A 13,566-nucleotide genomic window follows, 5' to 3' on the forward strand; every position below is an offset into this window, starting at 1 on the left:
CCTTTCTCTAGACTGCCCATTAGCTCTATTAGATTTTGAGATAATCAATATTTAATGCTTACAAATTTTTTTTTATACTGTTTAAACTCGATATCTACACTGCGAAACTTTTTACAAATCATGGTGATTAAGAGTGATAAGAAATATGGTGGGCCAATTGCTTTGCAATCAGTCTTGCCGTATTTCGCGGGCAAAAACCGCAGTCTATATAAGTCAAAAGTTTCCGACGTAACGACATAACTCGATACTTTTCCGGCGATGCACGCAGTCATTTTGCCTGTCAACCACAGATATGTATCTCTAAATTAATATTTTAATAATAAAATATATTTTTATTAGTTTATGTAAATAAAATTTAGATGATATCGTTTCCTTACCACTGAGCGGTAGATATCACGGCGCGTTTTTTTAAGAAAATGTAATTTGTGTGAACAAACAGAAAAATTCCAAAAAAAGAAATTCATCTATAATCTACATTAAATTAAAGAGCTTCATAAAAACTCAGATTATATTACACATATATGTATGCATGGCGTATAAGGCAAATTATGAGTTCTTTTATTTGAGTTTTCTTATATTTTTTTAACATTTTTGTCCTGGATAATAAACACAGTGCTTTACTAAAAACATTGTTTACCTAAGGTTATGAATTTTATTAATAAAATTATATCAATTTTTCCTATATAGCTTTTTCCTAGAGGAAAAGTTATAATAATAAAATTTTTCGTTTCACCCCTTTAACTGATACCCCACCCCTCCACCTGATTGACTCATATAGAGTACATGCATTTAAACTATCAAATCATCAAAAGAATATCATACATCCGTACAGATTTATTAGAAAACATGTAATCATCATCCACTAGTGGAATAGGATGAAGCTAAGTGCCAATGACTTGGTAGCGGGTTTTTAAATGTACAGCTAATCGGTAAATTACGTGTGATAAAACGTATATTGCATATTGTAGCAGACATTCGTTTTTATACCTTGTTCTTTACATTCGTTTTTATTATTACCTTGTTCTTTACATTCGTTTTTATTATTTATGGCTCTTACAGTGGATATATCGCAGTGCCTTCTGTTGTATTTTCTGCAGGATTTTTTCATACGGGGGCAGGTCCAAGTCGTTACCGACAGAATGTCAAAAGCGATCGTTACCGCCGGACAAAGTGTCGGAGAGGATCTCCAAAATTGAGCAGCGTCTGGGCCCAATTGAGAGGCGACTCAAGGCCCTTGATGAGCTGCCTGCACTCAAGATCCGCATACAAAATGCTGAGTCCACCATCACCGAGCTGCAGGCACAAATTCAAGATCTCTCATCGAGGAGCCCGACAATGCAGCAGGACAGCAGCAGCACTGTGCCCAGCGCTGCGGAGATTTGCAGCCTGCGCGCTGAATTGGCAGAGATCAGGAGGCGACAGGAGCAGACCTCTAATAGTGTGGTTGTTGTCACGGGCCTGCACTACACCCGTGAAACCTCGCTGCATCTCCTCGCTTTCTTAGTCGTGAGCGCGCTTGACCCCACGGTCCTCAGAAGGGAAATAGCATCAGTCAGGACCACGGGGAGGCTTGATGCAACCAACAGCTCTGCCAGGGGTGACGGCAGACTGCCACCATTAGCCGTTACCTTATCTTCAAGTGCGCTTGCACGCTCGATCGTCATCGCCAAAGCCCGGAAACGCAAGCTGCACACCAGCGAATTGGACGCCACCTTGTTGGAGGAAGCTAAAGCTCTGAGCCCTGACCATTAAGGGCTCGTATACATCAACGAGCTGCTCCCCTCTGACGTCCACAAGCTACGTTCGAGGGCCAGGCTGGAGGCCCAGAAGAGGCAGGGTTGCCGAACATTCATCAGAGATGGGAGACTCTACATGCGCTGCAACGACGGCAGCCAGCGTGCTACCGTCATCAACACCGACGCTGAGCTGGAGACTTTTTTAGCCCGGTTACCGCTTGCTGCCGACATCGTTCAACACTGAGGCTACAACACAAACACATCATTCCACCACATCCACCATCAAGCCCATCTGCCATGTCTTCATCCGGTTCTAAGGTAGCTCTGTCCGAAGGTCTACGAGTCTGTCATTTTAATGCGAACTCGCTTACGGGTCACATTAAGATGATCAGGCTTTTCTATCCACTCGCTCTTCATTCCACGTAATAGCTGTTACCGAGACCTGGTTGAGCGACAAGGTTACGTCTATCCCTTCACTGGATGACTACCTACTGTACAGACGGGACAGAAACAGAAACGGAGGAGTGTGGCCCTCTACATACATAAATCACTGACAGCTAGCGTTATTTCATCATCTGACAGTGAATGGTCTGGCAACCCAGGTAAGCCTGAATATCTCTTCTGCGAGATATCGGCAAAGGGAATCTCTCCGATCTTCGTGGGGGTTGTGTATCGTCCTCCTCACGCTCCATTCTTCCAAGACTCTAACTTTATAGACCAGCTAACGAACCACATGCACAGCTACTCCACGAAAGTCATAATGGGAGACTTCAACTCTGACCAGCTTTCTTCATCTGAAGATGCCAAGTTCATCAAGGCCTTCATTGATGAAAATTCCCTTTCTTTTGTCCCCTATGGTGCCACGCATCATAAACAGGGTTCGGATACCTGGCTTGACTTGTGTCTAATCGACGAGCAGGATCGCCTGCTGTCACACTGGAAGACAGACTCACCTTTCATCAATGGAGATGACCTTATCACGGCCGCTCTCGGCGTACAGATTCCACGATACGTACCTAACACATACTCCTACAGAAACTTTAAGGGAATCAACGCCGAGAAGCTAAGGGACTTTCTTAGCGCATGTGACTGGTCATCCCTCACCGCTTCATCACTTGACGAATGCATCTCTACACTTAACGCTAACCTCACTAACGCCATTAATCATCTCGCCCCATTACGGACTATAACACCTAGAAAACAACATCACCCGTCGTTCACCACGGCTCTTCGTGACCATGTATCTGAGAGGGAGAGACTTTACAGGCGTTTCAGGGACTCCAGGCTTGATTCAGATCTCCGCTTATACAGACTAGCTAGAGACAATGATCACAAACAGGTCGAGGAAGCCAGGCTGAATTATTACTATTCACGCCTGTCAACCTTGACTGATGTTGCCGAGATCTGGAGAGAGCTGGAGAAACTTGTAATTTCTGCCACTAAGGCCCCTTTGCCACCTCACTTTAGCACAAATGAACTCAACAAGCATTTCAGCTCGATCTCCAATGATCCATTATCTCCTGCTGTTGAGGAGTATCTTCTAACCCTGGAAAGTCTTGACCTCCCGGAACATTTCGAGTTTGGCACCATAACGGAATCGGACGTGTTGGCTGCAGTATCGCACTTCGACACCCAGGCCAGGGGAAGCGACGGCATCCTTCAGGTTGTTATCTCAAAAGCACTGCCAGTTCTCGCTCCTCTACTATGTCACATTTTCAACCTGTCTTTAAGCGAAACCCGTTTCCCATCTGCCTGGAAATTGTCACTTTTGCGTGCACTCAACAAAGTCAGTTCACCAACAGCCCTGACTGACTACCGTCCGATTTCACTTCTCTGCTTTCTTTCCAAAGCCCTGGAGTGGCTGGTGCACAGGCAAGTCTCACAATACCTTGAATCAAGGCTCTTACTAGACAACTATCAAACAGGCTTCCGCACTGGCCACAGCACTCAGTCTGGCCTAATTAAGCTAACTGATGATGTCAGGGTCGGGATAAACAAAAAGAAAGTGACACTCCTTCTACTCTTTGATTTTAGCAAGGCGTTTGACACTGTATGTCACGTCCGGCTCCTGAGGAAGCTATCCACTTTCGGCTTCTCTAAGCAGGTTATCCGCTGGTTTGCCTCCTATCTCACTGGGAGAGAGCAAGCCGTCGTTGGTGACAATAGCGAGCGTTCTTCTTCGCAGCGTCTTAATATCGGCGTCCCGCAGGGCTCCGTCTTAGGTCCCCTGCTGTTTGCATTGTACATCAACGACATCGGTTTCTGTCTAGACTCCGATGTTTCCCATCTTATTTACGCGGATGAGTTGCAAATTTACAGTCATTGCCACCTTGAGGAGCTCGATTCTTTATCAAACAAGATGAGTGCTAATGCCGAGAGGATAATGGGCTGGGCTGCGCAAAACAAGCTTAAACTTAATGTTACAAAAACCAAAGCAATTGTCCTGGGCTCCCCATACTACATAAATCAACTTCCCTCAACAGCTAACACTTTCATTGATATCAGGGGTGCCCAGGTCAGCTTTGAATCCTCAGTGCGTAATCTGGGACTGGTGCTTGACTTTAAACTCTCGTGGAAGGAGCACGTTACACAAGTACCAATCTCAGATTGCGCCAACATCTCGTGCAAGCAATCCTATTTCCGATCATCGACTACTGTTCTCTTGTATACTGTGACTTGACGCAGGAACTTGACTTAAAACTACAGAGGCTCGTGAATACAGGAATCCGGTACAGCTATGGTGTAAGGAGAGATGAGCACATCTCCCCTTACAGGCGGGAGCTGTAGTGGCTAACCACTGACGGACGGAGGAAGTACTTCACAGTCAGCTTCCTTCGTAAAATGTTTAACTCGGTCGTACCATCATACCTACTGGCCTTTTTTGACTTCCGCGTCTCGCTCCGGCCTGTGAGGGGCGAGGTGACACCTCTGGAAATACCTGCCTTCGCGACTGAGACGCTGAGGAACTCGTTTCATATCAGCGCCTCATACTTATGGAATAGCCTGCCATCTCACATCAGAAACATCTTCAGAAAACTTGCTAAAGGTTACTACTTTCAACTCGAAAACACACAACTCATACACACTCATGCACACGCATACACCTACTCATTCTCGCGCTATTCATTTTCACCATCGGTACACTTTTACACTATACATAATCTAAACAAATAAAAACTATCTAATCTAATCTAATCTAATCGCTCTCTCTCTCTCTTTCTCTCTCTCTCTCTCTCTCTCTCTCTCTCTCTCTCTCTCTCTCTCTCTCGCACTCACGGATGATTTCAGCGCTCTGTCGCAGCAGATCTACATTTCGCGCTTGCAACACTCTTTCTGAGAATCCTCTCCCCTCACTGGTCTTCCTCGAGCACTTGACGATTCCTCACTGGTCGGCGATTCCCTCGAATTCCCTTGTCTCCACGTCGATGTTCTTCTGTTCTCCAACTCGCACAAAAACAGAAGAAAATCGCGATTAATAATAGCAAAATGCAATTATTATTTGTCTCAAAAAAAGCGGCCTTGCGACGGACATCGTACCGTTGCAATCGATGGTGGCTTTTGTAAAGGAACAAGAATGATTATTAAGTATATAAAAAAACTTATATTAGTTGGACAAATTATTACTGGTAAATATTCTGGTAAAATCATTTTATTTCCATTACTTGACCATTGTAAGATGAGATTAAGTTTTGCTATGACTATAAACAGATCTAACTGTCAATCTTTTAACATAGTTCGAATATATTTGCGCACTACAGTATTCAGTCATAGTCAAGTATATGTTGCTTTGTCAAAAAACATCGGGAAATAACTCGAAGTTATTTTTAAGAAAGGAGTCTATTTCCGAGCAAGATGAGGATTTATTGAAAGATAAAAAGAAACGAAGAAAACCGAACCCTAATACAAAAATATGTACAAAAAACATAGTATATTCGGAAATCTTGTTAAATTAATTTAATTTTTCACATGATAAATTATATTCGATTCATTCATACTCTTTAATACAATAAATATAAAAATATAATTATAATCAATCTTTAAAATATTATAATAATAAACACGATTAACTGATCCAGTTATCGCCAAAGTCTACAAATATTTCGATGAAAAATAATTAGAAAGAAAAATAAATAAATTCTTATATACACTGGTCATTTCTTAATTTCGTCATTGCCATCATTAGTTCTAAGTATACACATAGATGGCCTAATTATAAATAATAATTGTTTGGCTGAGTTATCGCATTATAAAATTTAAACATACAATATTGATTATTTAGCTATGTTATCGTTATTTTTTTATTCCTACATATAACAATAACCGCTTGATTGAGATGAATTCAAAAATGTATTACCAACAATAGTTATAATATTAGCTGTGTTATTATTATTATCCGCATTGATCCTCTATAACTATAAAAAGCTTTAATATAATCTGTCTGAAGTAAATACTGTATATTATACTGTAAATTTACTTAGAAAACTTGTATCTTCTTGTAGACAATGTCTAGGTGCCAGGATGACCACCATGTCGACGCGATGTCGTCTACAAGGGAGAGCACAACTTAAACATTAAATATGCTAAAAAATACTTCTGACTTCCTGTATATGATGTTCAAATGCCTGGGTGACGACCCCCAATTCGACGCAACATCGTCTACAAGGAAGAGCACCACTTAAACATAAAATATACCGAAAACAACTTCTAGCTTCATAGACGTTGTTTAGGTCAACGAGACATCATCAACAAAGAAGAGCGTCACTTAAACATGAAGTATACTAAAAAATACTTTCTAATTCTTGAAGACAATGTCGAGGTGTCAGGATGGCCCCCAGCACGACGCGTCATCGTCTACAAGGATGAGCATTGTATGTAAATCAAATGTACTAAAAAAATTGTAACTTCTTGTAGAGGATGTCTATGTGATAGGACGACTCTCTGATCGGCGGGACATCGTCTACAAGGAGGAGCATCGTATGTGAATCAAATGTGCCGAAAAAAATTGTAACTTCTTATAGACCATGTTCAGGTGTCAAGATGACCTCTTGGTAGAGCACTACTTAAACATGAAATATCCCGAAAAATACTTCTGACTTCCTGTAGACAATGACCAGGATGACCCCCGGGTCGAGGCGACATCATCTAAAGAGAAGAGAGTCACCTAACCATAAAGTATACTGGAAAATACTTTTTGTAACACGCGAACGATTTCTGCGTTTTTTGTACCTATTAATAGAGCCTAAAGTGACTCTTTTTTGACCAGCGGGCAAAAAAATGTTTTCTTCCACACGCCGGAATGGCCACTTTTTGCGCCTGAAAATTGGTGCAAAAGTAGCATATTTTTCCCGTAAACTTGTTTGTGGGGCAAAAGTAAAATCAGCGAGGCAAAAGTAAAATAGCGGGGCAAAAGTAATTTTTTTTTTTTTTTTTTTTATGAATGAAACCAAAATATAACAAATATGTCGACTTCGATTTTTAGAGATAAATAGTAGTCATTTCAGTCGAGAGTGGAATAAAGTACTATACGCAACAAGGATCGAAAACTCGCTTCGCTCGGGCAGTAAACGCACCACCCTCGTGAAAAATCTTCTCGCTCGGGCAGTAAACCCACCAGCGGGAAAAATCTGCTACTTTTGACCCTTGTTGCATAATGTACTATTAGCAGGGTCACCTCACTCCTAACGTTGCTCGGTTGATGTTAGGTATAAATGTTCACAGCTCCAAGAAAAATTTAATGAAAATGATATTGTAATGATATACAGAAATAATTAACAGGTTGCGCGAGTATGATTATTTTTCTGTGCATCAAAGTAAGTCGAGTTTATAACAATATTTTTGCAAACATAATATAACACAAACTCAAAATTGTTATGTTCAATGATGGGCTCAGTTTAATATTTATGAAACAGGCATGGTAAGATATGTAGTAAGTACACAAGAATTGTTTGTATCTGATCAATATATTATTCAAGTTTTTAGTTAGCAATTATTTGATGCAGAAATTAATTGATCCCTACAATTCTGTGTTTGTTATATTATGAATAAAATAATATTGTAATATTACTATAATATTGTATAACTTATATTATTTAATATACTATAATTTACTTTATTTGATTGATCATATTTCTTTTTAGATCTGTAATTTTGTTTCAATCGAAATTATTATGTTACATACTATTATTGACATGCACTGTAATGTAGAATAAATCAAACTCAGCTAACCGTTTACTTTACATTGACAATTTTTGAATCATAATTGATTGTATGTGATCGAACTATGTAAAAAATTACATTAATTGAAGTTTCTCATTAAGTTATTTTTTATATATTGCAACCGCGTAATTGGATTAATACGGACAATTATATTATTTGCACGAAAAAGATACGAGAGGCTTCATGGCACACTGGTACGTTAAGCCCTATATAATATAGAATATACCTATCTAATATTTATCAATGCAGTCCGCGCATGCGTACCAATATGTATAAATAGCCGGGGAAATTGTTTTGATTGCTCAGTCTGCTCTGGCCTTTGAAATTTGAAGATCTTCAATTTTTATTTTGCTTTGTATTGTCATATTTGCTTTGGTCCTGTATATAGTTTTTAATTTGAACTTTTTGTGCTACAAACTTGTTGTGACTGTCGACTTTATGGGTTTCAGTGGAGAAGCACTGTTTGCTTCGGCGATCGTTGAGACGGGTCTGAAATTTTTACCCTTAAGTCTATGTTGTTACACAGTTTATAGGACTTCAAAAAATTAAAATGAGATAAGAATTATACTAATAGATATAAATATGTCAGTTATTGAGTAAAGATATGAATGGCTTTACGACACACAGTAATATTTAAATAACCCGAAATCAAGGCCCAAAAATTTTAAGGTTATAAATTTAAAGATCTAAAACTGTTAAGGCCCAAAAATTTGAAGGCCCAAAATTATATCCTAGATGTTAAGTTATTGGGAAAAGATGTGAAAGGCTTCACGGCACACGGGGACATTAAGCACTTTTATATAATAGTAGATTTTTGCCCGCTTATTAAAAATGCTCAAATCTTCTAAGCTCGCGTGAAATTCAAAAAGTGCAGTTTAAACGCGAAAATCAGTACATGTGTTACATAAGATATGGTATGCACCAAGGGCTAAGCGGGCTTTTTGGCATCGTGTGGTTGTAGTACTCGTCTGCGGCTCGTAAACGCCCTCGCCTTCGGCTAAGGCTAACTCGCCTTGACTAGTACTGCAAAATCCACAAGCAGCCTAAAAAAGCCCACTTTACGCCCTTGGTACACAATATACTATTTGAATTTTTGTAGGCAATGTCCAGGTGCAAGGATGACTTCCTGATCTACGGGATATCGTTTACAAGAAAGGGCATCAAATACAAACCCAAATGTATAAAAAAAAAAAAACGTATGTATATCATATCGTTTAAATAGTCCTTATCATGATTATCCTCAGCATCATCTGATCTGGACCAAATCCGGAAAATTTTATTTAGCATTTTTATACATCTAAACTTGTACTATAAGTGTATAAAAAGAAAAATTATATTTTTCTGTTTTAAATAAGAGATAAGTTTGCTTGTCCGTACGTACGTACGGACGTACGCTACTTTGCTAATGTTTATTGTTAATGTTTACTAAAACAAATTATTCAATAATTACAATATAGGCGTTTATATGCAAAAATTACAATCGAAGTTGGAAAATCAATTTTTGTTAAGTGGTCAAGCCTGGGTTAAATCCTGCAAAAAAACAAAAACATATTCTTCTTACCAAAAAATTTTTGATTTGATGTTATTTGAAAAAAAAAATTCACAAAATTTGTTGCTAGCTGTATTTGATTTATATTTTTTAGCAATGTCTCTCGATCGGCCCGAGGGGGCATGTTTAAGGTACATTTTAAACCCGGATAGAGTAAAGAAGACGGTCCGGATCTTTCAAAATGCCGTGGCAAGTGACTAAAAACATTTATTTATATAGTGAAACGTCATGAATTTTGGTCAATGATTTTGCAAGGTATATATATGTTTTTTTTCGATAAAAATGGTGTATATTTTATATATTTTCACTAGAAGTTTTTTTTTCAAATTACATCAAATCAAAAATTTTTTGGTAAGAAGAATATCTTTTTGTTTTTTTGCAGGATTTAACCCAGGCTTGACCTCTTAAATATTTTCATGAAATATTGACATGTTTACAGAAAATATCGCTTTCCAAAATAAAGAATTTTAATATGTAGAAGACTTTATTTTCATAATCTTTTGATATTGAAAAAAATGATAAAGTTAATGTATCATACATTCTAATCAAATTCTCTCGCAAATAAAACACCGCAATCATAATAATTAGTCCGATACTGTACTTGTTAAAAAATATTCATAAATTATCTTTATTTGGAAACAGCCTATCAATAACAATTTTATGATTATCATAAAGACATTTTTTGTAAATATTATAAAAACTTCGTATTACATGGTCTTTGTACCATAAACCAATTCAGTGTCTATTTGTACTTGAACCAGAAAAAAGTATTTCAATATATTCTTTATATCTATCAATAGGTTGAATATTAGACAACCTCGGAAAATTAACTGTGTATTGCATATAAAAAATCGAGTAAAATTTTTAAATGTTTAATTCGAGTATATGGTTATCATTTAATTGACTTTTAGAATCAGAATAATTTCCAATTCCTTCTTAAATAAGTACATCCGTAGTATCATAAATTGTCGTACAACAGCAAATAATCTATTTTTTATTTTCACTTTGATCATTTCATCATATTCCTGCACTAATTAATTGGTTTAAGTGATTTGCAGCATACATTTTTTTACCTCTTTTTTAAAGCAATGTCACATTGACAGTGACGAATTAACGTAGAAAACTATAAAATTTTACTGCATAACAAAATCGCGTCAATGTTCTCACCAGTGATAAATAACCATATGCATAGATAACTTTTTTAATAATATAAAAATTTCATGTTGCTTACTAGATAATAATGAGATATTATATTTTTATATCTGTTTACTAAAATTTTAGCGTCTTTATTTTCATCATAATCAGTAATTTAATTGTATCTTTAATTTGTATCTGTTAAAAATAATGTGAACGTGATACTGTGAAAAACAGTTTGAAAAAGGTGACCTTATTAGTGCCGCATATTGTAGACAACAAACGCAAAAATACAATATGAAGTCGTATTTCAAGTATTTAGTGGACACAAGAGCTAACAGTTCGTAAATTTAAAATATGTGTAGTAAGTAATCATAGAAATGTGTTTATTCATGCATCATAACATATTGCGTATGAAATATATTTAGTTCTAGTGTACGTTTTTATTGGCAAAAGTAAATAAAAGGTTTAATTATCCTAGATTTAATGTTAGGTACAGCAAAACCATAATTCCGTCACTGTACAACTTGAGGTTTCTGGGCGAAAAACTTAATCAAGTGATTTTCATAAGCTTCTTATTAATCCAACTTTACACTATTAAGAGAGTTTTGCAGAGACCGGAACAAATGATAGTCCGACGGGGCAAGGTCCGGGCTATACAGTCGATGCATCAATACTTTCCAGCCACTCCCTTAATTTTTGACGAGTCATTAAAGATATGTGCGGTCTAGCATTGTCGTGATGAAAGACAACGCCTTTTCTATTGATCAATTCTAGCCATTTTTTTCGATCGCCTGCTGCAATCGGATTAGTTGTTGACAGTAGACAGTCGAATTAATAGTTTGTCCAGGTTCGAACAGCTCATGATGAATAATATCCTTCCATTCCCACCAAACACTCAGCGATACCTTCCTCTGCGTCAATACGGGCTTAGCAACTGTTTGTGAAGCTTCTCCGGGCTTCAACCATGATCTCTTTCGTACATTAATGTCATACGTGATCCATTTTTCATCGGCCGTAATTATTTATTTAAAAAATGACTCGATTTCGTTTCGCTTCAGCAAGGGTTCAAAAATAGAAACTCGGTCCATTAAATTTTTTGACGTTAATTCATGTGGAACCCAAGTATCGAGCTTCTTTTTGTATCCAGTCTAATGTAAATGGTTCAAAACTGTTTTATGGTCGATGTTTAGTTCCATAGCGATGTCGCGAAATAAAATATGTCGGTCTATCTCGATTTTTCCAAGAATTTCATCGACTTTTTCAACGGTTGGCTGATTAGGGCGAGGTTCATCTTTAAAATCGAAGTTTTCGGAACGAAATCGAGCAAACCATTTCTGACACTGGCATTCACTTAAGCACTGATCACCATAAACACTGCACAATTATCGGTGAGCCTGCGCTACAGTTTTCTCTTTTCGCAAGTAGAAAAGCAAAATGTGACGAAAGTGGCCTTCTGGAATCTCCATTGTCAAAAGCACAATAATTTTTGAATCAGTAAACGAATGACGCTACTTTGTACTCTAGAATATTCTATAGACTTTAAACGTCTAAACATGCTATAGTGTGACTTCATTGAATCAGCATTACTGTAGATATACAACTTTAACGCCATCTGCTTTTAATAAGAAGATGGAATAAGCAATATGTATGATAAAAATTACTATGAATACTATGTCATATGCGTTGAAAAACGTGTAGCTAAATTCAAGTATAAATTATTTTACCCAACGGCTGAAATAACCAGTTATATACACTGGACAATGAATATCTATGATTTGTCATATTTTGATTTGATCAAATAAAACATTATACTATTATATTCTATTTCTGAAATAAAAATTATTAGTTCTTAAAAGTTTACAAATTATTTGAAAAATAATTTAAAATTAATTTTAGGATCTTGTATAAGTAATCTCTAAAATAAAAGGAGAGATATGAGAATGGTATCAAGGCATGTGAAAAGGGGAACGGAAGTATAAGGTGGAAGGGAGCTTTCTGGGCCTTAAAAAATAACTTAATATTTAAATAAAAATTTTGATTATTTTTAAAAGGAATTAAGCAGCTACGAGAATATAGAGAAAAGGACAAGACTTATCAATTACATAAACATTTATATAATGCACAAAAATAAATACTTACATTTAATTTGTTGTAAATTAATATCGTAAGAGTCGTTTTCGTTACTAATTTCGGTATGCGATTCCTGATATCGAATAATTTGAGATAAATTATCATTCGTAAAATTTTCAGAAAGATTCTGTATTTTGTCTTTGTTTTTAAAAGAATCTTGTTCATTGTTGCTTACTGATTCATCCTCATCAGAGTCACTCAAACCATACTTAGAAAAATGGTCTACCTTAAATACCCATGATCCGGTTTCTGGTCTATACTCAAGGAATTTCGTATCATGTTTAGCAGATACTTTTCTTAGTTTTCCTTCGTAATCCATATCAATTAAACGCTTTGGATCTGTTATAGGTTCATGAGAAGATTTATCATGAGGCCAAACACGATCTAAAGTGACTTGAGCTTTACGGTTAAGACCTTTGCCAATAGGTGGTTTTATTTTATCATCAGGGTAAATAATTACTTCCTTATGTCTGAAGTGAACTAAAAAAAAACATAAAAAATAAGTTTTTAATTACAAATCTACAAACACAAATTTGTCAATTTAATGTGTTTATGTGTATAATTAGTAAGTGCGTGGTCACATTGATTAAACATATTTACTAGATGGTAAAGGAAAATCTTTGTTAAGGTAAGAACTCACAAAGAAAGGTACTTGAGGTTTTTTTTTATTTTAGGAGTAATTAATATCTACTCTAGCGAGCTGACCAACTGTAGCAGTAGGTATGGCAACATAACCTAGAATGCAGTACTTTTCTCGTACTTTTCGTTTGTTTTAAGTCGTCAACCTGATGTTTTTTT

At 36.8% G+C, this 13,566-nt stretch overlaps 1 protein-coding gene across 10 annotated transcripts in view; it reads right to left on the reverse strand.

The window, feature by feature from the left end:
* The window catches only part of LOC100679705 (nuclear pore complex protein Nup98-Nup96), a 429,239-nt gene that overhangs the window by 209,255 nt on the left and 206,418 nt on the right, over window positions 1-13,566 (reverse strand). For all 10 annotated transcript variants that reach the window (XR_004345266.1, XM_031928065.2, XM_031928066.2 and 7 more), the window contains one exon: window positions 12,778-13,248. Coding sequence is in view for 9 of the 10 variants with exons in the window: in XM_031928065.2 (XP_031783925.1) it covers window positions 12,778-13,248 (471 nt within the window). In the remaining variant the exon portion in view is untranslated. The remainder of the gene's footprint in view (window positions 1-12,777; window positions 13,249-13,566) is intronic.

The sequence above is a fragment of the Nasonia vitripennis genome (assembly GCF_009193385.2).
Source record: "Nasonia vitripennis strain AsymCx chromosome 4 unlocalized genomic scaffold, Nvit_psr_1.1 chr4_random0003, whole genome shotgun sequence".
In the NCBI taxonomy this organism is placed as follows: Eukaryota; Metazoa; Arthropoda; class Insecta; order Hymenoptera; family Pteromalidae; genus Nasonia; species Nasonia vitripennis.